The following is a 26,112-nucleotide window of genomic DNA, read 5'->3' as shown; positions in this document are numbered from 1 at the left end:
ACTCACCCCGCTGTCCCTCACCTCACGCTAGTCGCTGACGACGACAACACTAAAGGGAAATTGTAGCACACACACACACACACACAGACGCACATACCCGCAAAGGCGTCAGCAGACAGCTAGATCCCTCTCCTTCCCTCCCTCCTACACGCTCACACCTACGCGGGGCAGCTCCTACGCGCCACACCTCTGAACTCTACTTGCTCGGGGCCTCACCCCTTCGGTCCTCTACACAGGCTCACACACGCACACATCCAAGCACACTCACTACCCCTCGTGAGAATTCGGACACGCCCTAAGTCACCTCCTCCGACCCGTTTTCTTTCCTTTGCTCTCACCACTTCTTATCTTGTATCGCAGTTGTGTTACGCGCCTCTGTTGTCCCCCTGCCTGCCCGTTCCCCCACCTGTGAGACCAGAACTCTTCATGTGTGCTCTCCCTCCACCTCACTGTGGCTGTATACGTTCGAGTGAACATCATCTTGCACGCTTCGCCATTTCGCGTCCTTTTGCCGCCGTGTGATTCTCTGTACGGTGCGAGCTGTCCTCGACTTTGTTTTGCTTTTGTGCGTGCCTCGGTGCTTGCCAGCTCCCTCTCCCTCCCCTCCTTATCTCGCATAGTCCTGGAGGCTGACGTCGGCGTCCCGCAGTGGAGTGCGAGCATGGCGTCCAACGCAGCCGCCAACGGCAGCTTTGGCTCCTCCGCCAATGCAGTGCAGCTCGTCTCAACGCAGCGCGGCCGAAAGGTGTACTGCGTGCGAGGGCAGAGCTTCGACATTGATGACAACTACACCGTGACGAGCGTAATCGGGCACGGTGCATACGGTGTGGTGTGTGCTGCGTTAGACGACCGCACGTTCCAAGAGGTGGCGATAAAGCGCGTGAGTCGCGTGTTTGAAGACTTGATCGATGGCCGCCGCATATGGCGCGAGATACTCCTTCTGCGCATCCTTAAAGAGTGCGGCTGTCGCAACGTTCTCCGGCTGATTCGTGTGCTGCCACCGCGAGACCCCATCATGGAGTTTCGCGACCTGTACTTGGTGACGGACCTCTATGACATTGATCTTTTCTCTATCATTCGTCAGAACAAGTGCGAGTCAATAGACCTGCTGCGTCGTATCAGCGTTCGGGTGCTTCGGTGTCTGGCTGACATGCACTCTATGGGCATAGTGCATCGTGACATCAAGCCCAGCAATATTCTGCTGCGTGACGAGAAGAATGCAGAGGAGGTGATAGTATGCGACTTTGGTCTGGCGCGCGCCGGCCTGCACAGATTGAGTGAGCCGCTAGACTTGACCGACTACGTCGTCACCCGGTGGTACCGCCCACCGGAGCTGCTTCTCATGTGTCCGTACAGCTACCCGATCGACATTTGGGCGGTCGGCTGCGTCATGGCCGAGTACGCTATGCAGCGGCCATTGTTCGCCGGCCGTGACTATATTCACCAGCTTCAGTTTGTACTCTCTAGCATTCCGATCACTGGGGTCGACTTCATCGAACGTAGCAGCAGCAGCTCCGGACTGGCCAACATGAACGAAATTGCCAAGAAGTACAAGGGCACCCGCCCGCTGCCGCAGCTGTTGTCGAAGTTGCCAAGGGATGGGCTGGAACTGGTCACGGAGATGCTCGCCTTCGAGCCGAACAAGCGCATTACCGCGCAGGAGGCGCTCAAGCACCCCTTCTTCAGCAGCGTTGGTGGGCCGGATTGCAAGTCTTACCCAGCCCCTCCAGAGCTCGACCTCGGCTTCGACATGCACGCAGAGGTTTCCGAGTGCCAGCTGCGCCGCGCCATCTGGGACGAGTTGCAGTACTACAGAAAGCAGTAGTGCATCGTCAGCAGTATGCGCTAGGCAGACGCACTCACACACACACACACACACACACGCACACACGCACATGCGCTAGCAAGCTTGCGCCGTTAACAGTGAAGAGAGGCACACTTACATTTTTCTTGATGATGCGTGGATGCGTGTGCGCATGTGTGTTGGGAGAGGGGTAGGTAGGGTGGACACACGCCTGGCCTTCTCTTGTTCCTATTTGCGCTGTTTGCACAACACCGTTCAAGAGGCCAATCTGATGCGGTGTGGACGTGTGCCATGGAGGGAGAAGAGGAGTGGCACTCGCGGTGGCGTGCTGCCTCCTAACGCAGACTCGTTGCATGCCCGCTTGCCATTTTCCTCTTTTTCGTTCCTCTCTTTTGGTGGCCATGCTCACACTAGGCGAAAAGAGGGCAGCACGGATGGGTGAACGCGGAAGGAGCGCTCGTAGACACACGCACGCACGCCCAGCATGTGATCTGTTGGGCTCATGCGCCCACCACCGTCATGCTTCTCATCCATTCAGCTGCGTTTCCTGCTGTTTGTTTCTCTGCAGCTACGAGGAAAGGATGTGGCATAATGTTGATGTCGGAGTTGGCAGTTAAGTGATGGCGACGGTGGTGACATGTGGATGGCGTGTGTGTGCGTGTGTGTGTGTGCGTGTGTGTACATACCTGAGAAGAAGGGAGGCGAGGAATGCGAAATGGCTGGAAGCATGCCGTCTGCCTCTCCCGTATCCACTGTGTGACAGCGAAATTGAAACGCTCCGTTGTGTGATGCTTGATTTCGTTGCTGCTGGGCCGTCGGCGGCTCCTTTTGTGTGTGTGTGTGTGTGTGTGTGTGTGTGTGTGTGTTAATCTCCGTGGGATGGTAAAGCTTACGTGTCTCTCTCTCTCTCTCTCTCCCTGCCTACCTCTCCGCGCTCCTGTGTCGAGGGCGGAAAGGAGAGATGAACAAGACACACGGGGAAGAAAAAAAGAAGGCCTTAAGCTCACACAGAGACAGACAGTGAGACACACATGCTCTGTCGCCGGTGGCTTTGTTTGGCCCCTGTAGATTCTTCGAATGAAGCTGAGGAGCGCGACCCTCACACACAAATACACAGGTATGCTCGTCAACAACAACACGCAAAGTAAAGACAAAGAGGGCGCGCCGGTGAAGGAGGCGGCCGATTTTTTCCGCTGTCTCCTACTCTCCCTCCCGCTTTCATGCAGTCGATGCACAGAACGCCGGAGCTACTGGAAGAAGGTGCCTTGCGGCGACAGTCACTGCAGGTGTGTCTGTAGGTGAACGGAGAGGGATGAAAAGAGATTGCATGATGGAGTTGGCTCGTATGGCCACATTGCTCTGCCTTCGCATCGTGTCGTAGTGTGTGTGTGTGTGTGTGTGTGTTAACGTGCGTCTGTGCATTCCGTTACGTCTATTGTATGCGATAGCGGCGATAGACGAATCTCTCTATCTATCCTCCTCCAACACCACCTACCCCTTCAACTCGGACCCGTGTCCGAGCACACGCACACAAACGGCGCACGCGTGGGTCATGCACTCTATGCGTGCATATACGTGTCCATCCCACCACGTCAACAACCAACACATAAATGCCGCTGCCAGCAGCCGTGCACCATTCTTTCGTATTCACCCCGTCATAGCATCTTTGTTTCCCTTTTGTTGCTGTTGTCTGGAGGAGAAGGCCTTTGCTGTGTTCTTCTTGCCGTTGCCGTCCGTCTCGCCGTTTCCCCGTCCTGCCCTCTCTCTCTCTCACTCTCTCTGTCTCCTCTCCTCCACGTTGGCTCCATTTTGCATGCTCGTGCGCTTGTGCGTCTGTGTGCGTGAGAAGACGTCGCTCTCCCTTCCTCTGCCACGCCTCGGGAACACACGAGAGAAACCGAAAAGGCGGAAGGCGGAATCGATAACGCCGACAAGCAAGAGGGACTTGTGAGCGCCTCTGCCAGCACCAGCAGCGGCAAGAGCATACGAAAACAGAAGCCGTTCACACCTACACACGCACACCAAGTAACCGAAAAGAAAAATGTTTCTTTGCAACTTGCTCATGGTCGATCTCTGCTTGCGCGCCTACACCGTCTTCAAGTGGCTGTGGGCGTGCGTGGCGCAGACGTTCGACCGCTACACCGCGCCTACGATCGAGGTGCCGCTGCCAGAGGTGAATTTCACGGCGGCGCCGGCCGTAGAGCCTCTCCACCCCCGCTCCGCCGGCGAGGGCCAGATTCAGTGCTATGATAAGGGTACGAACGTCCCCATTGGCACCGTGAAGGCGTTCACGCCGGCAGAGGTGCGCGAAGTGGTGGAGAAGGCCCGCAAAGCGCAGCAGGTCTGGGCCCTTACTCCCTTTTCCACCCGACGCAAACTGCTCTTCGCGCTCATGGACTACATCCTCGCCCACCAGGAGTTCATCTGCCAGACGGCCTGCGTGGAGTGCGGCAAGACGATGATGGATGGCACGCTTGGTGAGATGCTGACCACGTTCGAGAAGCTGCGCTGGACTGCAGCACACGGTGAGGAGGTGCTGCAAGAAGAGGTGCGTGATGTCGGCCTCATGACCATCCACAAGCGCGCCAGCGTGCACTACGTCCCCTTCGGCGTCATTGGCGCCATCGTCTCGTGGAACTACCCGTTCCACAATATCTACGGTCCCATGATCTCCGCCCTCTTCGCCGGTAACGCCTTCGTCGGGAAGGTGTCCGAGTACTCGTCCTACTACGCCTCCTACTACGAGTCTATCGTGAAGGACGGCCTGCGCCAGCTTGGCTACTCGCCGGATCTCGTGTCCTTCCTCACAGGCTTCGCGGAGACGGGCGAGGCTGTCGTGGCGTCGGTAGACAAGCTCACCTTCATCGGGTCCCCTAGCGTTGGCAAGATCATCATGCGCAACGCCGCGGCGACGCTGACACCGGTTGTGCTGGAGCTCGGCGGCAAGGACCCGGCCATCATTTGCGAGGATGTTGACCTGGAGCAGGTGATCCCAGTCGTGATGCGCGGCAACTTCCAGAACTGCGGACAGAACTGCGTCGGCCTCGAGCGCATTCTGGTGCAGGAGAAGATCCACGACCAGTTGGTGCTCGAGGTGACTCGCCTGACGCGCGCCCTCACCCAGGGCCCCGCCTCGCAGGGCCAGTACGACCTCGGCGCCATGACAATGGGCAAGGCGGCCATCCCAAAGATCCAGCAGCTGGTCGACGATACGGTCAAGGCAGGCGCCACCCTCATCTGCGGCGGCAAGACCACGAGCGACCAGTTCTACCCCGCCACGATTCTGACGGACGTGACGCCAGACATGCCGATCGCTCAGGAGGAGGTGTTCGGCCCCGTGATGGTCATTATGAAGTTCAAGACGGACCAGGACGCCGTGAAGATGGTTAACGCGTGTGCCTACGGCCTCGGCTCCAGCGTGTTCAGCGCCGACATCCCGCGCGCGCAGGCCATCGCCGATCGCATCCGCACGGGTATGGTGAACATCAACGATTTTGGCATCAACTATCTATGCCAGTCGCTGCCGTTTGGTGGCGTGAAGATAAGCGGCTTTGACCGCTTTGCGGGTCGCGAGGGTCTGCGGGGCAACTGCATCGTGCGTGCCTCGACGACCGACCGCATTCCTGGCGTGAAGACGACCATCCCGTTGATTCTGCAGTACCCCATCAGCCCGGCCGCCTTCACCTTCATGGAGAACCTCGCTCAAGTGATCTACGGCCGCCTGCCGCGCATGATCGCCTCGGTCAGCAAGCTGCTCGTCATCAAGCCGAGCAACGGCACGGACAAGAAGAAGGCGTGATTGGCCGCACAGGCGCCAAACGGCGGAGTAGGAGAGAAGCGCCGCCACCGCATCCGACGACGACACCAAACAAGCTCCCTTGCTCTTCGACTACCCATATGAACCCCCCCCCCAGAAACAACAACAAAAAACAAACAACGTGACGGCCGCCGAAGCACGGGATGCACAGCACGAGAGCAGCCCAGTGCAAGACAGTTCACAGACAAGAGGCATTTTCCGATGACGTACATGCGCGCGTTCGAGAAAGGTTGATTACAGGAGAGGGGGGAGGGCGCTCGTTCTGAGGAGCGGGCCCTAGGCGGGTGCGTCTCCCTCTTTTCGAGCGTCCTTTCCTCTTCAGGTGTTCGTTCATCTGACGAGGGCCGTTGTGGGGCTACGTCTGCGTGTATGGGACGCCGGTGCGTGCGCGTTTCCTTTGTGTGAACGAATGCGTCAAGGCAGCACAGAGATGAGTGGGGAGGGGTTGGGGGGGAGAGAGACCTGACACCGCGCACACAGGCGCACCGCGAGTGCGAATAAGAAAGAGAGATCATGAGGCAACGCAAGGGAAAAGAGAAAAGAAACGGTTCTTTCGTCTGCAAAAAGAAACAAAGGTGGTGGAACGCGTGTGTAAGGCTCGCCAGACGCCACTGCGCTGCCTTGTTTTGGTCGTCTTTTTTCTCTACCTCAGCCCTGGTATATGCGCGGGTGGGTGTGTCGGTGTGGGCAGATGCTGTGCCCGCCGATGAAGACACACGCACACCCTTCTCGCACGGAGGTGCGGAGGAAAGACGAACAAGAAGGACGGCGGCGCAGCCGAATGGGAAGGTGAAGCCCAAAGTGGCGTAGGAAGAGCAGCGTCTGCTACAGGGGCTTCCACGGCTGGCACGGCGACGAGGAGTCATGGATGGGGAAAAGCAATGCGCAGACCGCTGATGACACAGGTCAGTACTGTGATGTCGCTTGCCCTTCGCCAAACGGCGACGAAGTAAAAGTGGTTTCCGTTTTATCCCCCGTTTCCCTACCACCACCATCTCTCCCACATTCTGCGTCGCGCTCTGCCATCCTGCGCTTCGTGCATGTGGTCGTTTTCCGTCGACGCCTCTTTTCTTTACCCCCTCCCACCTCCTTTTTTTATATAATGTAAACGATGAAGCGCCACGCGCGCGCGTGGACCTCCCCGCCTCCCCCCCCCCTCTCTCTCTCTCTCTCTCCCTCAACGTGGCACCCGTTAAGGCCAGCCGAAACAAATACATCAAAGAAAAACGCGACGCATCCGAAACCTGTACGGCCCTGGGGTGCTTTTCTCCGCGAGGCCTAGCGATGCTACACATTTGCGCGGAGGCAGCAGACGGTGGTGTTCTCCTGCGGAAAAGCAGAGGGTCACACCGCTGGCGGGAAGAGCTGTGCTTTGCCGAGAGGCGTTTGATGCGCGTGAGCCAGCATCGCCCTCTTCCCATTTTTTTCGTTGCTCGCACACCAGCATCTCACCCTCTTCTCCTTCCTCTCTTGCCCTGCCCTGCACACGTGCATATATTTCCTTCATGCGTTGTCTTGCGCCGCTGAAATGCAAACAACAACACAACGGAAAGTGCAGGAGAAGGGCAGCGCCGTCAACCCTGGAAGAAGACACAGGCACAAACACACACACACACACACACACACACACATCGCGTCGTTACTCATGTCGGTGTTCCCCGGCCTTTGTGGCGATGTGGCGACAACGAACTACCGTGTCTTTTTGGGCACCTTGCCGAACCTCGCCGTTGAAGAGCGCTTTTTGCGTCAGGTGCAGCCAGTGTTTCCGTGGTACGCGTCACGCAAGCACGTGAAGGAGCAGGCCAGCGAGTTTCTCGAGATTGACCTCGCTTCCTGTGACCCGGAGCTGCTGCTGCGCTACACCCATGTCTACTACGTGAGACGGCAGCTGTACGACGAGCTGGTGGATCGTCAGCTGACACTGATGGAGACTGGCAAGGCGGCCAAGGTGGCCGACAGTGCGCTGCTCACGTGCCTTGCGCAGGTGAATGCGGCCATCACGCCTCGTTTGCAATACGAGCTGCATCTTCTGCAACAGGCCAAGAAGGCGTGCCGGGTGCCGCGACGTCGTGAACTGAACCCTGACGCCGCTCTCGAGGCACATGACTACCTGTGCATGATGCGTGTTGTGGAAGAGGACGTGGGTGGGATACCGGATGCGGAAATGCAAGCCCGCGCGTACCTGCCGCGCGAGGTGCTGGAGGCAAAGGTAAAGGAGCTGGCGGCCATGATCTTTGGCGACGGCGGCTCGGCCACGAAGGGCACAGGTGCTGCGCTGGAAAGGAAAGAGCAGAAACTGCTGCAGCGCATGATCCCGGCCGACTACAACAAGGTAGGCGCCGTGGAGAAGCTCCGTCCTGTCGACGTCACAGCCCTGTATCGCTTCACCGGTGAGCGGGTGTGTGGGCGGCCAGCAGACAAGCCGTTCGCGCGCGCGCTGTGGGGGCACGTCTTCCGGAAGGTGGGGTCGCACCCCCTGTACCTGCAGCGTGCCTCCCTCTACTGGGCGCGACACAGCGGTCTTGACCCGCAGTCGGCTACCTCGGCGATGCCAGCCGACCTCGCGACGGCGGTGTGTGTCCAGCAAGCGCTGTTCCCCGCCCTGAAGTACCGGTGCCAGTATTTGTACACCTCCCCGGATATAGCGCGACAGCAGTGGCGCACAGGCCACGTCGTGCCGCTGTTGCGCCTCTTTCCTCTCCTTGGCGCCCCTGCCGCCGAGGACCTCGCTGCCCAGCTGGTCGTCGAGGGCGAGTGGGCCAAGCTAGGCATCGAGGCGGACACCAACCTGCTGCACGACACGGTGCTGCGGCAGCTGAAGGATATGGTTGAGCAGGTGAGCGCGTTGTATGAGAGCGACGCCGGCGCGGTGCTGAAGCGTGTGGAGGATGGGGCGAAGGTACTCTGCCCGTCTCTCTCGGAGCGTGAGTCGCTGACCATGCGTGGCGCACCCGAAGACACTAGCAGAGAGGTATCCGCAGCAGCTGCTGCGAGGGTGGCGAACGCGGCGCCAGCGTAAGGATGCGTGAGGGTTGAGCAGGGATGGTGTGCAGTCATACCCATGCGCGCCGCTAAGGAGAGCCAGTGGAACGAAGTTGAGAGCGCGCGTATCGGGGTGTTGTTGAGGACTTTGCTGTTTGCATCCCGCGGTTACGGGTCGACGCGTCCGCAGGTGAGACGAGTGCTCGCTCGTTGCTGATTGCGCTTTCACACAAAGGGAGGCCCACACGCCTACGTGCAGGTGGCGCGCGCAGCCGCTGTTGCAGCCTCCCTTCCCCTCCCCCCCCCCTCCCTCTTGGGCACGGGTACAGACGGAAAGAGAAATAAGAGACAAGCTGCGTGCATGTAGCACGCACGAAAACTCACGCACAAATAAACACGCGAGAGCGCGAAGATGGCCGAATCAGTTGCGTTGAAAAGGGGCGGGGAGAAGGAAGCGACCATCTGTGCCCTCGTCGGCTTCCCATCGTGGACCGTGCTTGTGTCGCTGTGGTTTTGGCTCTTTTCTGAGCTTCGAGCAGGCGTCATATCGGTGTGGTCGACCTTCTCTCCCTCTCTCACTCTCCTGCCTGCCACCATCGTGCCCCTGCGCACTTCCTCGCTCCTCTTCAATGTCTTCACTATTATAATGGTCTCTCCTTCGCCTCCCTTCTGGTCATTATCGGGTGGCGCGCCCGCTGTCAGACGTGCCGCGCTCTTCTCGCCTTCCACCTTCTCTGCTTGTAAAGGTTTCGGGTGGTCATGAAAGCGGGTGGTGGTCTGGTGGCGCTGCTGGCTCAGACGGTGGTGGCGGGCGACGTGAACGCCTGTTGTGGCGTGCTGCGGCGTGTTTTCAGTGAAACGCTGCAGGAGGACCGCAGATTGACGGCGCTAGCCTCGAACGCAGCGCGCAGCGTGCGTCGTCGCAGTCACCATTCGGCCGGAACGGCCCCCTCTTTTGCCACAGCGCCGGCAGCCGCGACAAAGACGCTGTCTTCCTCCGCATCCTCTTCCTCCCTGTCATCCTCTTCAGCCTTGGCGACCTCTAGTGGACCCGATGATGTCGTGAACTTTGCCCGGTATGCACAGCACCAGCGCGCCCAGGCGCATTCCTTTGCGAACGCAGCTGCCCAGGCCGTGCTACGCACCAGCTTTGTGCCACCTGATGGTGTTCGACCTCTCGCGGTGGCAGCGGCGGGCACGAAAGGGCACCCAACAGATGCGGAGGTCCCTCAATCGCATCGGGCCTCCTCCGCTTTCGGCGCACCGACGGACACACCCATCGCTCAGCGAGTCTGGAAGCTTGCCAGGAGCACCCTGTCGACCGACTCGGCGCTTGTGAAAACCTCGTCGCTGCATGTGCTTTGCCACACCGCTCAACGCACCGGCTACTGGGAGGAAGCGCTGCACTTCTGCGAGTACCTGCCGCAGTCACCAGCACCGTTGTTTCTCTCCTCCCTCCTGCGGCCAGACAACGTGAACCCGATTCTCCAACACTGCGCCACGCGAGGCTGGGCGTTAGACGTGACCAACGCGATTCGAGTCCTGGCCGAAGAGCACGGCAGCTGGTCGGCGGCCTTGGTTGTGGCGCAGGACGCCGAACACCGTCTCCCGTGTGGCGAGGCCTACTCTCTTGGCGTTCTGGTGCCGTATCTCGCCGTGAGTGGGGCGACGGCGCAGGCGCGGCAGCTCTTCGAATCGGGACTGGCGCACGGCGCCCTCATCGATCCTGTTCTTGTGCAGCAGCTTGTCATGCAAACAGCCACGCTGCGGCAGTGGGAAACGTGTCTGCACATGCTGCAGTGCCTCTACCGCACCCAGGAAACGGCGCAGCTGCTGCCCGCCGACGCGGACTTTTTCTGTCGGCTGATGGAGGTGTCACCCGGATGGGTCACCTCGCTGCAGCTGCTGCACATGGCGCGCGCCTCCGATGTGAAGCCGAACGAGCGCACCGTGGCTATCTTGCTGACGCAGTGTGACCAGGCCGGCGCGTGGCGCGAAGCGGCGGCGGTGTACGACATGGCCGTCAAGGAGGACTTCATTGACAGCCTCGCCGTCGGCTCAACCTATCACACGCTGGTGCGATCGTTCAGTGCGATTCAGCAGTGGCAGAAGGCGCTGGAGGCACTCTCGTGGATGTCGAAGGCGGACGACGCCTCGCTGACCGCTGGCATGATGGAGCTGGTGACGCTGTGCGAGCAATCAGGGCAGTGGGAGGCGGCCCTCTCCGTCGGATCCACGCTCATGGACAGCGGTGTGCATTTGCTTTCGACACAGACTTCCATGGCGCTTCTCTTTCTGTGTGCCAAAGGTGCGCAGTGGGAGTTTGCCATGCGGCTCTTCGATGCCCAGCTCCATGACGTCCGCGTCGACCCACACCCGCTGTCCCTATGCGCTGTTATGCAAGCGTGCGTGGCGGCGCGGCAGTGGGAAGCGGCGTTGCGCGTCTACGACGCAGCGAAGGCCTCGCAGCCGCGGATGGTGGTACCACCCCTCGCCCACCGCATCGCCGTCAAGGCATGCGTGTCGGCTGGCAAGTGGAATCTGGCCATTGCGGTACTCGACGCCACGCGGCAGGACGGGTTGCCGCTGGACAACTACAGCCAGCGCCTGGGCCTCTGGGCTGCCGCTATTCAAGGGCAGTGGGAGTTATCGCTCGCATTTTTTCAAGGCATACCACGGCGCTCTCGCACCCCGCAGGACCGCATGATGGTGCGCCATGTGACGCGAGCCATCAGCCCAGCTGTGGACGCCATCGCTCTACGCTTCCTCCAGTCGCACTAGTTGCGGCCGCTGCTGAAGGCGTGAAGCAGCAAGACGGGGGAAAGAGGGGGAAGCCACGACGGTGGACGCTGGAGGTAGTCCCGTGTTGACGCCAGCCGCCAGCCTCTCTCCTTCCCGTGTCTCCCCGCACATCGCACGGAAGCGCCATTCCCATTTTCTCACACGCGCTTCCCCTCTTTCCCCACACCTCGGATGCACATCTAAGACCCCACGTGTAGCACGGCGCACCCGCTAAGCACGCCCCCTCCCAACACACACACAACACGAGAAAGCAGAACGCCTTGACAGCACCCCACCGCGGTGTCGATGGCGCAACCAGAGCAAAAAGGTGCCAGACGAAGAGAGAGTAGCGGGGCCCACACACGCATAGAAGCAGCGTCACCCAAGACTCTGGCCACGTACGTCACAAGGGAAGCGTACTCCGCGGTAAGCTCGATAACGCGTGCCAAAGTGTTTCCGCCTTCATCGTGCCCCGTATTCCCTCTTTTCTCCCATCCATGAACCCTTGTCTGACATGCGCACAGGTGTTGTCTCGCATCACCGCCACCACCCTGCCCTTTCCACCCATTCACTCCCTCTCTCCCCCCACCCACCCACCTTTCCCCAGCGCCTTTGCGATTCCTCGCCTCTTCTGCGCCCACCAATGCCCCGGCGGCTCTTTTCCGGCAGAGGCTCACGTGACTCGGTTCTCAAACGAAGGTTGGTGTGAGTAGCATCACGGGCGCCACCGTCAGCATCGCCGCACGGCGGCTCTCATGGGATTCTCTGTACGGCGTGGGGCTGTGCTTGTTGGGTCTGCAGTGCCTCTTCCGCGTCGGCTTCATCACAATTCGCTGAAGCGTCATGGTTTTGGCAGTCGAGAAGGCGTCAAATCCAATCAACGGCGTGGCGCTGGACTTGGAGAATGTGCAGATCTTCGGGTGTCGCCGCCTGGCGTTTATGACCTATGGACTCCATGACGCCGCCGGCTTCACCCCCGGCTTCCTTGTTGTGCACCGCTATTTGGCGTGCCCACCTCCCGCGCCAAATGCACAGGGTTGCCTCCTCGCGTGAGAGTGCGGAGGGATTTACTGGACTGCGTGGCGCAGCAGCACCGTGGAGCCGAGTGGAGTCGAAACCGCCGTAGACGTAAGAAGGGAAGGGCAGCGGTTTGGCGTGGGTGCACGTCCTCGCGCTCGCAGTGGGGCCATGCTATTACAAGAATGCGCTTGCCCAGATCCTTCGCTCGCACGTCTTCGAGCTTTACAAGCCATGGTGACGGTGTTGATCTCTCTTCACGTGCGCTGTTTGTTGTACTCTTATGTTGTTCTTGTATGCCGCTGTTGCTACCTGCCGTCTTTCCTTGTCACCTCTGTGCAGGACTCTTCACGCACCACATGGCGTATGCGCGCATCCCACACCCCTCCCTATACCTTCACCAGCACCCTAGCAATGATGGCTGCCGCGACAACACTGAATCGTCAAGTCGTCGGCGTTGAAAGGTTGGCCGTTCGTGTGGGGACAAGCGTTGCACACCCCCCCCCCCCCCACACACACACATACCACCACCACCGTCACCTCCACCTCCACCTCCCCCACCTCTCTCCTCCCATTATCCGTCTCTCGCTCCCTTACCCCTTTTACGTCTCTTTGTTGGTTTGCCGGGCTTGCGAACGGGCGTGTGCGCGGTGCGCATTAGCCTTTTTCGGCGTTATACCACCACATGCACCAAGCCCCATGAGACAGGCGGATGTTCTCCTTGTTAAACAACTGGGTGGAGTCCGCGGCCGACGCTGTCAAGAGCGTCTCTAGCAAAGGCATCGACGCAGTCCGACAAACAGGCGTGCTGGACGCTTTGGAGAGCGTGTCGGTGAACCCCAACTCGGCCGCCGCGGCCGCAGCACCGCAAGAAAAGACGCTGAGCGTGCCGGACATCATGACGCCGCCTGCCACGTGGGCAGGCAGCGAGGAGGAGTGGGTGTGGTGCGTGGAGGCTGCTTTGCGTGACCCCAATACTTGTGCCCTAACCCCAGCTACCTTGCGCGTCGATGCCTCGCTGTGGGAGGAGATGAAGACGACCGTCGCGCACCTCCTCGACGCCCCGCCATCGCCTGGAAAAAACGACTTGTCAGCGCCCACACCAACGGCTAACAGCACCGAAGCGTCAGCGGCTCTGGCTGTGAAATTGCTCGAACGGACCGGTGACCCGTACACCCCTGCCGCAGACCTGGTGAAGTACATTCAAGAGCATTACGACGTGTATCGGGTGCGGTCCTACATTGTGCCGCGCTTCACCTCGGACGACGACTACTGGTTGAACATTGGATGGCGCATCGACTTATACCGGCAGTGCACCAACGCGGGGCAGCTCTTGACATTGATGCAGACCCTGTCACGCCTGCCGCAGCCGTTGCGCGATATTGTCGCGGCGGCAAGGAAACCCGCAGCGCCCAAGTCTGAAGCGGTTGGAAGCGCGCAACATGGAGGCGGCGATGCCCCCCAAAATGACGATGAGGATGAAGACTGCGAAGAAGAGGTAATTCATCTGAAGGACAGCACAAAGTACTGGCACAATATCCGCATGCAGTACGAGGTCATCCAGGAAAAGTTCGTGTGGCTGCGGGAAACCGAAGAGCGGGTCAGGAAGGAGATGGAGCTGGCGGGCGGGAACGTGAAGCTGCTAAGCAGTCTCATACAGCGGAAGGAGGCGTCGACGGCCCTCGGCGCCTCGGTGTTCGACAGCTGCCAGTACCACAAGGTGAAGCTGTCACGGCTCATCGCGGACATCTGCGCTGCCCCCGCGGAGCACAGTGAGGGCACCCTGCTGGACTCACACTCCGGCACACTGTTCCACGCGCTGGTCAAGTGCAACGACTACGTCAAGGCAGTTCTCGAAGCATATGCTGACCGCCCACCCAGTGGTTCTGGAAGCCCCAAGGGGGTAGTGTCATCCCCCACAGCGGCGGCACCGCCGTCTGCGAAGCAGGACTCACCTGCCCAATGTAAAGACTCATCCACGGAGGCAGGTACCGCGGAAGCCACCACGTCAGCCCTGCCAAAACCCTCGGATACTGGTGGCAGCAGCCCCGTTGAGCTGAGGCTATCCGCCAGCGACAGTGCTCTTGACCCCGACAACAACAAGGCTGACGGCAGTGGCGAGGAGTCGTTCGAGGCAAAGCTGCCGTGGTCGATGGACAACTGAGGAAGCTAGGGGTGCCGAAGCCGCCTCTCCTCCCTTGCCCTCGCATCCGCTTCCTCTCCTAAAGTGCTCCCCGCTGTGGTATTTTCTTCCTTCTTGTGCTTCTCTGTTTCCCTGCAGTAGTAGTCGCATACTGCTGCGCATAACCACCGCTGGCCGCGGCCTTGCATGTTTGCCATTATTCGACCGTTTCTCTTGTTCTTTGCCCCCTTCCCCCATTTTTTCTTAGCATCGTGAGTAAACGCGGGGGGTCCATAGCTGTGGCTTGATTACTCTCTGTACCTCTTCTGTTCTCGGACAGCTTCACACTCGCACGCTTCGCAGTTTTTACAAGAGAGAGAGAGACGAGCCATGCCCTCTTTTGACTCTGCAAGTATCACATGTGTGAGGTCATGTGAAGCGTCAAGAAGCAAGAGGGCCGGCGATGGCGAACCGTCAGCTCCATTGTCCTGCCCTTGCCCTTGCCCTCTCTCTCTCTCTCTGTGTGTGAGCGAGATCGCGGATTTGCAAGTACCACGGCTAGCAAGTCGACCTGCCGGCGCTGGGGCGCTGGGGTCCTTCGTCAGTACTCGAGAGATGCACCTTTCTTCCTCTTCGGTCCACTCTGTATCGCCTCCGTACCGCCTGCTCTCTCTATCGGTCTGTTAGGGACGTTGTGCCGCCAACCTCCATCTGCCGTTTCACGCGCGGTAGACGCGATACACGCTGAGCCACTCGAAGCGTGGCAACGGTGGCGGTATTCGGCGCGGTTCCATTCCTGGTCCCTCCCCCGCCTCTCCTCTCATAGCGCTCCAGTGGAGAGAGAGCGCGATGAGTGCGCCCCACACGGCGTTCCCGCTCCTGACGCGCGGCCGCGGCGGCGGTAGCGGCGCGAGTGCCGCAGCTCTAGCCACACGCATGATTTCTGTGTCACGCGCACTGCTGTCGCCGCTGCGGTCGCAGCTGCAAGACATCCTTTGCCAGCCCCTTCCCATCACGGAGGAGGGGCTGCTCTGTGCGTTGCAGGTCGGCGCAGACCTGACGGTACCACTGACCATCATTGGCTCCTGCGACGACGGCGATAGCGAAGCGGACGTGAAGAGCAAGCTTGTCGTCCACACCACTGGACTTCCTGGCGGGTTTGTCGTGTCGGAGGAGGAACTGGTGCGCGGCCGCCCTCGCCTGCGTCCGCCACTTCCACCTGCAGCGGGAGACACCCCGTCGTCCCTTGGCTCCGTTTGCCTGATAGAGGCAGTCACCAGGGACCTGCTTACTGCTTCAAACAACTCGCCCACGCCCTCCGCATCACCGCGTGGTGTCCTGGACGCCTTCTACAGACTCGCCCGCCGTCGGCACTTCTCCTTGGCGGGTATAGCTCGCGTGCTAGAGTGTGGCTCGTGGCTGCACCCTGACGCTTTGCAGCTTGACTTCCCCTACCACTGCGGCAGCGCGCACGCCACGAAGCGCTACCTCGACATCACCGCCGAGGTAGCCGATGTCTTCGGGGCAAACATGCGGCACGGGACGAAGGTGCTGAGCCGCTATGGCGTCGCCGTTAGCGTCGGCGTCGTGGACCGCCTGACGTCCTTGAAGACGCCTGCGCTCATGTGGCACCCATCTGGCGCACCAGCCGCTTGCCTCGCTCCCGTTCTGCTCGGCAGCCCTGTGTTGCCGTTGGGGACCGTGGCACTCGACTACAACGGACCCGTTCCGGGCAGCTCTCTGACAATCAAAGAAGATCCGCGGCGGTACATGAACATCATCGGTGACGATCGTTACGACAACTCTGTGTGGCTCACGCAAGGCCTCTTCGGGGTAAAGCCAGGCGCCTCATGGTCGCGGCCGGGGAAAGCTGGCAACGACGCCGGCGCCGCCCTGGCAAGGTATGAGGTAGTCGGGGTAAGATACGACGAGGCCGCCGAGGAGATGGAGCTGCTTGTGCGGGACGCCGTCACCAACGAAGTGGTGGCAGCAGCCGATGTGTGACGATGTGGTGGGACGGAAATGAAGCAGACAAAAAAAATCCGATGCGCAAGGTACCACCAACGTGTTTCACCTATCGCCTTGTTCCACTGAGCCGTTGTAGGTCCGTGATCAAGTCGGCGCACACTTACCGCGGTGCACTAGACGCGGTTTTTTTTTTCGTGATCACAGAAGGGAAGCACACACACGACACCCCTCGGAGGCCGGGTCGCTCACAGCGTGGAAAGAAGGCACTTCCCTCCTCTCTCTTGGTTCTCTTGCCCTTTCGGCGTCCGCATCTCGGTCGGGAACGTCTATCGGCACGTGCTCTCTAGTACCGCACTGCAGGACAGCATGCCACGGCCCTGCCTGCCTTTCCGCCTTTCACCTGTCCTCGACTTTCCCTTCCTCCCCACGGATTTGGTGTTGCCTCTCTTCGCTTTCTCCGCCCACCCCTTTGCAGCGCTAAGCCGCCGCCGACCAAACGTGTGGGGAGCGAGATCTCGCGGTAGTGAGGTTACTTCCGTAGGAGGGCAACGCACGGCATGTTATCACCTCTGCTTCCCCACACTCTCCCACCTTTCGTCGCCCTTTGGCTGCCACACAGAGCGTTTCGCTCACCTCACTCTCGGAGCCTCTTTCCTTGCCTTTCAGGTCGACACAGGCCCCACGCCCCCTTCAAGATGTCCACGACGTCCGTCTTCGAGACGAAACTGAAGGTGTACACAGCACTGCCAAATGACAAGTTGCTCGCGAGGCATTGGGTAGTATGGCAACTTGACCAAGCGACTCTGTCGAGACCGAAGAAAAGCAAGTTGGTCCGCCTAAAGCGTTCGGGTGCCTCTTGCGTCGATCGTCTACGGGGAGAGAGGATTTGCGCGTGGACGGCATCATGCTGCTCCAGACTCTTCTAGCCACCTACCTCACCCCAGACTCTTTCGGACCTCACATCATCAGCCTTCCGGTCGCCCTCTATCCCACACAAGGGCATTGTGGACATGTCGGCCTACAACGGCCAGATGCCTCATGAGTTGCAGAGCCCGGGGGTATGGTTTCGCTGTGGGGGTGACTCGAAGAAGCTCGATGCGTCTTGGTCGCACAATGGGCCGATGCAGCGAGGACTGTTTTGCCTCGGGCACATGAATGCAGGGTTTTGGCTCGATCGCGCAGCCACATCATCCTGCAGCATACGTGCGCGCCTGTCCCTGCTCCAGCAGTCGGGTTTGGCGGAGCGGTCGCACGACAGGGGACGGGGGCTGGCTGATCAAGGCTTGCCCGCGTCATCCGCGCCGCCTGCGCCCCCTCGATGCGGCGAAAAAGCCGCGCAGAGTGGCGGCCGGGGCTCGCCAGCGGTGACTTCAGGTAAGGCCAGACCCCCGACGTCGAGCTCGGCGCGGCCTTGCGGGCACGCACGCCTCAGAACCTCGTTGGTGCCTCGCGGTGCGCCGCCGATGCTGCCGTCGTATGCCTCAGCGGCGCAAATGGCAGCGAGAGGTCGCTGCATGGGCGCGGTTTTTTCCCCACATTCCCACGCCGTCATTGGATGCCTGGATCACTGCCCACCCGAGGGCGGGGATCGGCTGAGCCTGAGTTCGAAGAACTTGGCATCATTGAGGCACGCGCACAACAATATGAGCCACATTTTTAGTTTCTCCTCGCCCGAGATTATCACCACAAAGGGCCCTAGCGCGCACAGGCGCGGGGAAGGCAAGAATGCAACTTGCCCACGCTGAAGAAACTCTGTGCCGGCTGCTTTTATGGATTGAATCGCTGGATCCAAAGACCACCCCGAGAGAACCACGGGCGTTTATGGCTGGGTCGCCGGCGTCGCGGATGCCTGCGAGCACGCCCCATGGGCAGCGCGCAGCCGCACTGGCCAACGCCGTGGTGGAAACGACGAGGGGGGGGGGGCGCAGCGCAAAAGGGTGGCGGGCCGGCGTGGTGAGAAACACGCGCCGTTTGCTGGCGGGCATGACCGCCAAATATGAAAAGAAGGCGACATATCGGAGCCGGTGCCATCTGCCGGCGGCCGCGGCGCCGATGCGCATTGCCAAGCGAAAAGACTGGAAGGATGAGTCGGGATGCCGTTTCCAACCGGCTGGCCGAGGTGGGGCTCCCGCCCAAGACGTGGCGGGGCTGGGGTGCTTTTTCGGGGAATCTCCGTGGCCCGCGCGTGGGCTTACGCCGGGGAGTCCCAGCCTCAGACCCGCCATGCTTAGCAAGCGGGGCCAGCGGCCCCTGCCTCCCTCTGCGCGGGGCACCCCGGCATTCGCCAATTCCCCAGGCCCGAGGGGCGACCCCTTCTAGGGGGTGGGCAAAGCACATGCCACCGCACAGCAGCACGGACGGCCAAGAAAGCGGCAGCGGGCCTGCGCATGATCGCAAAGGGCGCGCCGCGCCGGTTAGACCCCAAAGTGCAAAAAAAGCGGCGGCGAATCACCTCCCCCCCCCCTGAAAGAATCGAACGGGCGCAGCGGGTCTCCACGCGGCGGGGCCCGATCCCCACCCGCAGCCCAACCGCACGCACCAGCCACCCCCTCCCCCGTGCCAAGCTTGCGGCTTTCACCGCCGTCGCCAAGGGGGTCGTAGGCCGGCGGGGCGGCGGCCCTCCATCCGGGGGTGCCCCGCGGCGCACCCGAAAGAAACAACGGCACCAAGGGCTGGGAGCGTGACGTTGCGAGGAGCAGCGGATGGTTCTGCCCCCACAGCCCCTTTAGCGCGCAACGGAAAGGCACACACCACATGGCCACCCAAGATCTCGACAGCACCAAAGGAAAAGCACGGCGGGCTTCTTCGGGGATCAAGGACGACCCGTGGGGGTGGCGAACGCGCTTTCATGCCTCTGGCATGCAGACGGGCTTTTGCGCGAAGCGATGCAGGCGTCGGGGCAGCGGTGCGGACTTGCCTCAGCGAGAAAAGGTGCAGCAAGGTGCATGGCAAACAGCGCACTTTCAATGGGCCAGCTGAGGTGCAGGACAGGTCCTACGCAACGCTGCGCCAGTGCCTGGGGTATTGGCCGCCATCTTTCGATGAAGGACCTGGCCACGCGGGATGTCGTTGCCGCGGTCCTCCACGGGAAGAGAGGAGCCACAAGCAGGTGTCTCGGACCCGCAGGACCTCGCGATCAGTGAGGCGGACTTGCTGCGCCTCTTTCGTGGAAATGGAGGGACAGCTCCATCGGTGCCGCCGCGAGTAAAGGAATGTCCCCCCTCCCCTACACACACACACACACACACCAAAAAAAAAGCCGACAAGGCTGTGCGCTGAAGAGATAATCGTGAGGATAGAAGCGCGGCATCAGAGCACCGAAAAGTCCTGCAACTGCGCTTAGCGCCCCATGCTGCGATAGACCTTGGCCGCTCTTCGAGCTTCACGTACCTTCAGAAAACTGCAGGAAGGCAGGCGCATATCTCACTGGAGCCATGCAGATGGACAAGCTGGAACCAGCGCACAAGGAGGAAGTCATGCGCGATTAATCTCTCGGGCGTGATGCACACGGCATGCATACGTTCGCGGTCGAGGAAAAGGAGGGCGGACACAGATGCATTGCTGAGCTGAACTCTGAACGCTGTTTGCATCGACAAGTGCTGCCCCCCCCCCAGCCTGAACCGCCCGACTCGGACAGAAAGCGGGCATATCTCGAACAAGCGCAGGTGGCGTTTGCGCGTTGGATTTCGATGCGCGTTATGACGCAGTCCTCTCACCCGGGGATAGGAAAGCGAAGTCCATTGTCCGGAGGAGTGGTGAATACTGCCGACTGCGCGCAACTCCAACAGGGGGAAGATGGGGCGTGGCGGTGAGTCAGTCAGTTACACGGGTGTGGACTGATATCGATATTTTGCGCAGCATCATGCCATGTCGTGACAGCATCGTGATTGCATCCTCGCTAGCTAGGCAGGCCGAGCTTCTCGACACGGTAGGCAAGGGTCCACTACGTATTCGCGTGGTTAATCTGCCCAGCACCCCAAATCGAGAACCGCCTCTAGAGGCAGATGATACCGAGCTGTTGCGCATTGGAAATAAAGGTAGAACTCTCCTTGGGGAGGACTATGACTGGACTTGGGTCGGAGAGGATTGCTCGCAGTTCTGTATGACCCATAGTGAAGCTGCAGCTTTCAATGGAAAAGTACTCCCTTACCAGGCACTCGTTTCTTTTCTTAGTTTCATTGATGATGTCCGCGCCGCGCACCATGACAATATTTTTCCTTCTATGGCGCTCGACATCTTCTGAGGTATAACTGTGTGCATGCAGACGTGTTATATGGAAAGGAGTACAACGATGCATTGCCGTTTCTTGGGTATGTCGCCGTAGCATTGTTGAGTGCAGTACGAGAGGAGTCACGAGAGAGAGAGTATGGCGCACGGTTACAGACTCAGCAAAAAATCCACCTGCGAGGAAGATGATGGTGTTGCTTGCCTCACCGACGCTTTCCGGGGTGACGGAGGTTCTGCTGCCTTGAAAGAAGATGTAAGACATGCGCCCACCAGCAACAGAGATCGAGCCGAGAGTTCTGTATGCGGATTCCGGCGTGTCGGCACCTTTTACGGCTCGTTATTTCGGAGCTCTGACGCAGGTAGCCATTGTTACCGACCGACTTCCTATTGTGCCTGCATTGCTAAAGCACAAAGGTTTCGGAGGTATTCGGCGCGCTTTGTATTTGGCGGCTCTATTCAGATTCATCAACGACCCTTTGCATCAACATGAAATCAAGGTAGTGCACTTCTATATCCGCGGGTGCCCTTAATCCAGCTGACACGTATTCAAGGAAAATTGGTGATTGGACAGGCGACACTCTGGACGTGAGGGGAGGTTGACACGGTACTGTCATTGTTGAAAAGAGGCGTTTCAATCTCTATATTTCAAGGAGGCAGATGGAAAGAACTGTGGGGATAGATTGATGGCTTGCTCGTGGTCTCGTAGGAAATCGCGCATTTTGTCAATACGTGATGCATTGGAAGCAACGCGTTGGATCCGCAAGTAAACTCGCAGCTAATCCACTGTTGCCTTTTCCTCGTTTCATTTTCTTCTTCACATCACATAGTTGGGTTACCAATCCAAACTGTGTTCAATAAGAATGGGCAAAAAAGACAGATTCGTTTGGAAGAGAAGCAGGATATTAGCTCGTCGCGTGGCGAGCGAAATCTTGTGTCTATGAGGCCGCCTCATCGGAAATCGATGCATCGCATATCATAACAATTCTCCTCTCTCCTATCTCTTTGTCATTGGCTGCACCCTCCGTCAATGTCGACGGATCAAACGTCTTGCAGGGACTTCGACTCACCTCTCATGATTTTTTTTGAGCTCATTTACCCAAGCAGTGCTTTGTGTGTGTGTGTGTGTTTATGTTGAGTGCCACTTGATTATCCTTTTTTACCTTTAGTAGGTTAGGGAGTTATAATAACAACACCAATGAATAAATATCAGTATCTTGTGCTGTATTCCTTTAGTATATTTCTGCAGTGTTCTGGTTTTCTTGTAGGTGATCGTGTCGGTTGTCTAATGTGGTTTATGAATTCATATATATATATATATATGTATATGTGTGTATGTATATATACATATATATGTATATGTATATATGCAATGCGTCGGAACAACCGCGTTGTGTCAGCAAGCGAATTTGAAGGTAACACAATATCGCCTTTTCTTCTCACATGACATCGTTTGGTTATCAGAATTCGCTTTATGGTGGCACTGCGTTTGCCATGCGAACAGCACCAGCGACATGCAGTTCATTTTCAAACCTCGAAGTGCCGTTTGATGGAGCGAAGGTGTAGGGCGCCTATTCTTCGGCACTTTTGAAAAAGAACCTATCTAGGTGTTGCAGCGAAGCGTCGCTAAAGCACTAGCGTTTCTGTCTAGATATGCGCTCTAGAGATCACACTATCGGAGGCAGATGTCTCTTGTTCTGCACTTGCGCACTGCTGTTTCTCAATCACTCTTTCCCTTACCCCCTGCCTTTCTATTTCATCTCGCACTATCCTTCCCGAAGTCGAGCCACCATTACCCGCTAAAAGCCTTCTCCGCCACTTTTCACCATGCCAAACCTCTGCGTCTCCTGCACCTTCAACCCGCCGACTATCACGCTGCTCGGCTCCACCATCCGCGAAGACACTGTGCGCGCGATGGAGGCTCAACTCCCCCTTGCGACGTCGACCGCTGTGAATCCTAGCAAGGATCCAGCCAAGTTCATCTTCCTCTCGAATCCTGATCACTGGCGTATGGATCTGAATCAACACTTCTGCGACGAGCTCCACAAGTCTTTGGTTTTCCTTGTGATTCTCCACTCCCTTGAGGAAGAGGGCTGGTGTCTTCGCGCCTCGAACAACGTGTCGAACAAGGAAAATGATCGTGAGACCGTAAAGCTCTTCTTTACGCGCTCGTGAGCTTCATGTACAATCATCGCGCACCTTTCTTTTTCATTGATTAGGGCCAACTCCCCACCGATGTAAAAAAAAAAGATACTCAAAGCGGGATGCTACAATTCAGTGACAATGGAAAAAAAGCTTAATTGACATTCAAGCTTCGCACAAGTATTTTTCCCCCACTCAAGGGTGTGTTATTGTTTTCTACTTGATTGATGTACGCTCACAACAGCGCACCTCGTCTGAAAAAGCACTTGATACTGTTCCTTCTTTCGCATATGTTCATCTATGAAAGAGCAACATTATTAGGTCACCTGTTTCGCGTGGGCGCACGCACACTAGGGCTATGAAGTTTCGCTTCATTGGCAATTCGTGCTCTGCTGAGGCAGCCGCTGTTTTGCTTGGTGCTCTTTTTCCCTTTTGTTCGACGCAGTGCATTCCGCTTCTCGCAGCAACCATTCTCCCACTCTGTTTCCTTTCTCAACTGTCGTCGCTTCTATTCCCTCGATCTTTTCTCTGGATGCATGACAATTCGCAGAACAAACGCAAGACCAGTGAGTTTGGTTTCGCTTCCACCTGAAGAATGCCCGCCACCGTTAAGCGCCCTCTGTGGAGCCTGCTGCTCCCGCACACCTACACGAGCCGCGTGCACGCATTGGCCTTTCACGCCCCCACTATTGTATTCATGATCGCAGTCTGTGCTATCGTTTCCAAGCAGTCGTACTATCGCTCAAGCCTCGCGGACGAGGACCCCAAGACGTACGACAGGATTGATCGCCGCGCCTACGTAGCCCTACCAGATGGTCGCATGGCTCTGGTATACCCTATCATCGACACGCAGACGAGCTTCACCCGAACCGTCATATCCTTCCTCGATGCTGTGAACCCGTTTCCATAATCGAGATGCAAGAGAGGCATACGGGAACAAAAATAGCAACAACTGATGCACTGTGTTCGAGCAGCAGGGTGCGAGTGGTTTGCGCAGAATAACCAATTAGGACTCTCTTTCACCGATATGAAGTTTGAAGGAGCGAATAAGGTATCCAGCGCGCTTTCGCTGTTTCTTGGCCTTCTTTCCGCATTTAAGTTGTCCCTTCACAATGTTAGGAAATGGGGTAGTGCCCGGTGATTGCGCTGTTTGTATCTTTTTTTTCTCTCATCTTGCGAATGCATGTTCCCTGTTTCTCTCGAACTTCTGAAAGCAGGCAGAATAAAAGGGCGATGTCGTCTTTGCGGTATCCTAAAAGTAATGCGTTGCCACGGAGCTTTCGAGTGCGACTCCTTTGAGGCCTCTAGTGTTCGTTATGACGGCTGCAAATGCCTCATTTCAAAGCCGACATGCTCCACTACCGCTGATGGTAAGGATTCTATGCTGCACTTTTTTGACTGCTCCTCATTCGCTTCATCGCTTGACTCTCTTGATTGGCCCTTGAGGCGTCGATTGCCGCACACCGCATATTGCAAGAGTGATGTTGCATGAGCTGTGTCATATTGATAGGGACCGACAGGTGCGAAAGATTAGCACTCAGCTGCTCCATGCATATCCGCCTCTTGGCTTCCAAAGGACGCGTCACCGATCAACGTCTGTCTAGTGACGTGCCAACGACAAACACGAAGTAGTTGGTTGGCGGGAACACAAGTTCTGCTGACATGTGAGAAAAGGAGGAACACTCCTTGTGTGCTTGTGCTTCTTATACGTTTGTGCGGTCGCCAGACCTCTGGTAGTGTCTCCACCGTCAACATGGATCTGAACATCGATCACATTCTGAGGGCGGAGACGATCGATTTTCAAGCACTCACGAGAAGCTGTCGTCGCGGCTTGCACGAAAGCGCGCGCCCTGATTGTTGGAAAATTATAATGGGGTTCTATCCGACATCCACAAAGCGCTGGGTTGCCATTGAAGCCGAACGACTCCAGGAGTACAATGGTGTTTTAGAGGCCTGCGGTCTTGGACCCGATCCATCGAAGTTTGAACCGAACGCTGTCTCGCGCTTCATCGACGTTGACGTGCCTCGCACCATGCCGTCCTTGAACTTTTTTCTTGCAGATGAGAGCCGACTGGAAAGCAGCCGAGATGACAGTACGGCAGAGGTCGCACATTTCACTCCCTCGCAGCATGCGTTGCGCAGAATACTGATAAGCACAGCAATGGCAAACAAATCACTCGAATATGTTCAAGGAATGAACGAGTACGTTGCTCACCTCCTTTACGCCTTCGCCAAAGGTAAGGCATCGAATCTTACGGCCTCTGTCGAGGCGGATACCTTCTTTTGTTTTCAAACGCTTCTCTCGTACCTTGGTGACGACTTCTGCCGCTCATTCGACTTTGACGCAGCTTGCGGGCTCACCAGCACTATGAGGCTGTTTGACAATGTCTTGCGCTTTTTCGATCCCTCGTTGTTTCAACACCTCGAGTATCTGGGCATTAATGCGGAGCATTATGCACTTCGTTGGATCATGCTCTTGTTTACGCAGGAGTTCAACATAGCAGACGGCCTGCGCGTGTGGGACTTTCTTTTGTCGTTCGGCGACGAGATCAGAAACGCCGCCTTCTTCGTAGCGGCGGCAATGTGTCACCACCTGCGCAGCTCCATTTTGTCCGGGGAAGCGATGAGTGACGTTTTGCCGCTTCTTCAGGAGTATCCGGCCGGGGACGTGAACCTCTTTCTTCGCATAGCGTTGAAGTGGATTGTGAAGTTCGATTTCGACCTGCTACATGAACTGAAACCATTGTCTCCGGAGGGTGTGCAGGCGCTGCGATGCAGCCGCGGACTAGAGGGAGGGATGAATTTTGTGCAAGTGATGCAGAGTTGGGTACCGTCTATCTTTTAGGCTGCGTGCTGCGGCAAAAACTTCGTGCTTTCATGATGTGTTTTCCTTTGTGTTTTCCTTCTTTGCGATTGCTGAGCTTGCATCCTGACATTGTAGCCCGAACTTTCGGGTGTGAAGTGATTCCTCCTTGTTTTCGTTGCTCGTATCGTGTGCTGAGCTCTCGCTTTATGAAAGGGATACTCCTCCTGGATAGCACTCTGCTTCGACCTTCACGCATTCTAACTTCGCAAACACCGAGAGCAGTGCTGAAGTTGGATTGTGCACGTGGCTACCGAGGAAGAAGAAGAGGCTCATTGTCCTGAAAGCTCTTCAAAAGGAGTGCTGCGAAAGGGGGAAAAACACATACAGTTTTCCCTCTCTGCATTCTGGCGAACTCTGTCATGTTCCGACAGAGCGGACACTCGTTCGCG

At 58.0% G+C, this 26,112-nt stretch overlaps 9 protein-coding genes across 9 annotated transcripts; all 9 read left to right on the top strand.

Annotated features, from left to right (window-relative positions):
* Positions 1-661: 661 nt before the first annotated feature.
* LMJF_30_2910 (putative mitogen-activated protein kinase) lies at positions 662-1,825 on the top strand (the record flags this gene model as incomplete). Its single annotated transcript, XM_001684845.1, has 1 exon — positions 662-1,825. One exon carries the CDS (start codon positions 662-664, stop codon positions 1,823-1,825), a length of 1,164 nt encoding a protein of 387 aa, XP_001684897.1.
* Positions 1,826-3,845: 2,020 nt separating this feature from the next.
* Positions 3,846-5,603, top strand: LMJF_30_2900 (putative aldehyde dehydrogenase; the record flags this gene model as incomplete). Its single annotated transcript, XM_001684844.1, has 1 exon — positions 3,846-5,603. One exon carries the CDS (start codon positions 3,846-3,848, stop codon positions 5,601-5,603), a length of 1,758 nt encoding a protein of 585 aa, XP_001684896.1.
* A 1,663-nt stretch (positions 5,604-7,266) lies between these two features.
* On the top strand, positions 7,267-8,640 carry LMJF_30_2890 (conserved hypothetical protein; the record flags this gene model as incomplete). Its single annotated transcript, XM_001684843.1, has 1 exon — positions 7,267-8,640. The coding sequence occupies one exon, from the start codon at positions 7,267-7,269 to the stop codon at positions 8,638-8,640; it is 1,374 nt and encodes a 457-aa protein (XP_001684895.1).
* Positions 8,641-9,362: 722 nt separating this feature from the next.
* Positions 9,363-11,384, top strand: LMJF_30_2880 (conserved hypothetical protein; the record flags this gene model as incomplete). The annotated part of the gene is made up of 1 exon (XM_001684842.1): positions 9,363-11,384. One exon carries the CDS (start codon positions 9,363-9,365, stop codon positions 11,382-11,384), a length of 2,022 nt encoding a protein of 673 aa, XP_001684894.1.
* A 1,729-nt stretch (positions 11,385-13,113) lies between these two features.
* Positions 13,114-14,565, top strand: LMJF_30_2870 (conserved hypothetical protein; the record flags this gene model as incomplete). Its single annotated transcript, XM_001684841.1, has 1 exon — positions 13,114-14,565. One exon carries the CDS (start codon positions 13,114-13,116, stop codon positions 14,563-14,565), a length of 1,452 nt encoding a protein of 483 aa, XP_001684893.1.
* An 894-nt stretch (positions 14,566-15,459) lies between these two features.
* LMJF_30_2860 (conserved hypothetical protein) lies at positions 15,460-16,527 on the top strand (the record flags this gene model as incomplete). Its single annotated transcript, XM_001684840.1, has 1 exon — positions 15,460-16,527. One exon carries the CDS (start codon positions 15,460-15,462, stop codon positions 16,525-16,527), a length of 1,068 nt encoding a protein of 355 aa, XP_001684892.1.
* A 6,015-nt stretch (positions 16,528-22,542) lies between these two features.
* LMJF_30_2850 (conserved hypothetical protein) lies at positions 22,543-22,890 on the top strand (the record flags this gene model as incomplete). The annotated part of the gene is made up of 1 exon (XM_001684839.1): positions 22,543-22,890. One exon carries the CDS (start codon positions 22,543-22,545, stop codon positions 22,888-22,890), a length of 348 nt encoding a protein of 115 aa, XP_001684891.1.
* A 562-nt stretch (positions 22,891-23,452) lies between these two features.
* LMJF_30_2845 (conserved hypothetical protein) lies at positions 23,453-23,767 on the top strand (the record flags this gene model as incomplete). The annotated part of the gene is made up of 1 exon (XM_001684838.1): positions 23,453-23,767. The coding sequence occupies one exon, from the start codon at positions 23,453-23,455 to the stop codon at positions 23,765-23,767; it is 315 nt and encodes a 104-aa protein (XP_001684890.1).
* A 960-nt stretch (positions 23,768-24,727) lies between these two features.
* LMJF_30_2840 (GTPase activator-like protein) lies at positions 24,728-25,702 on the top strand (the record flags this gene model as incomplete). The annotated part of the gene is made up of 1 exon (XM_001684837.1): positions 24,728-25,702. One exon carries the CDS (start codon positions 24,728-24,730, stop codon positions 25,700-25,702), a length of 975 nt encoding a protein of 324 aa, XP_001684889.1.
* Positions 25,703-26,112: the final 410 nt, after the last annotated feature.

This window comes from Leishmania major, chromosome 30 (assembly GCF_000002725.2).
Source record: "Leishmania major strain Friedlin complete genome, chromosome 30".
NCBI classification, from domain to species: domain Eukaryota; phylum Euglenozoa; class Kinetoplastea; order Trypanosomatida; family Trypanosomatidae; genus Leishmania; species Leishmania major.
This window is presented reverse-complemented; position numbering and strand designations above follow the sequence as displayed.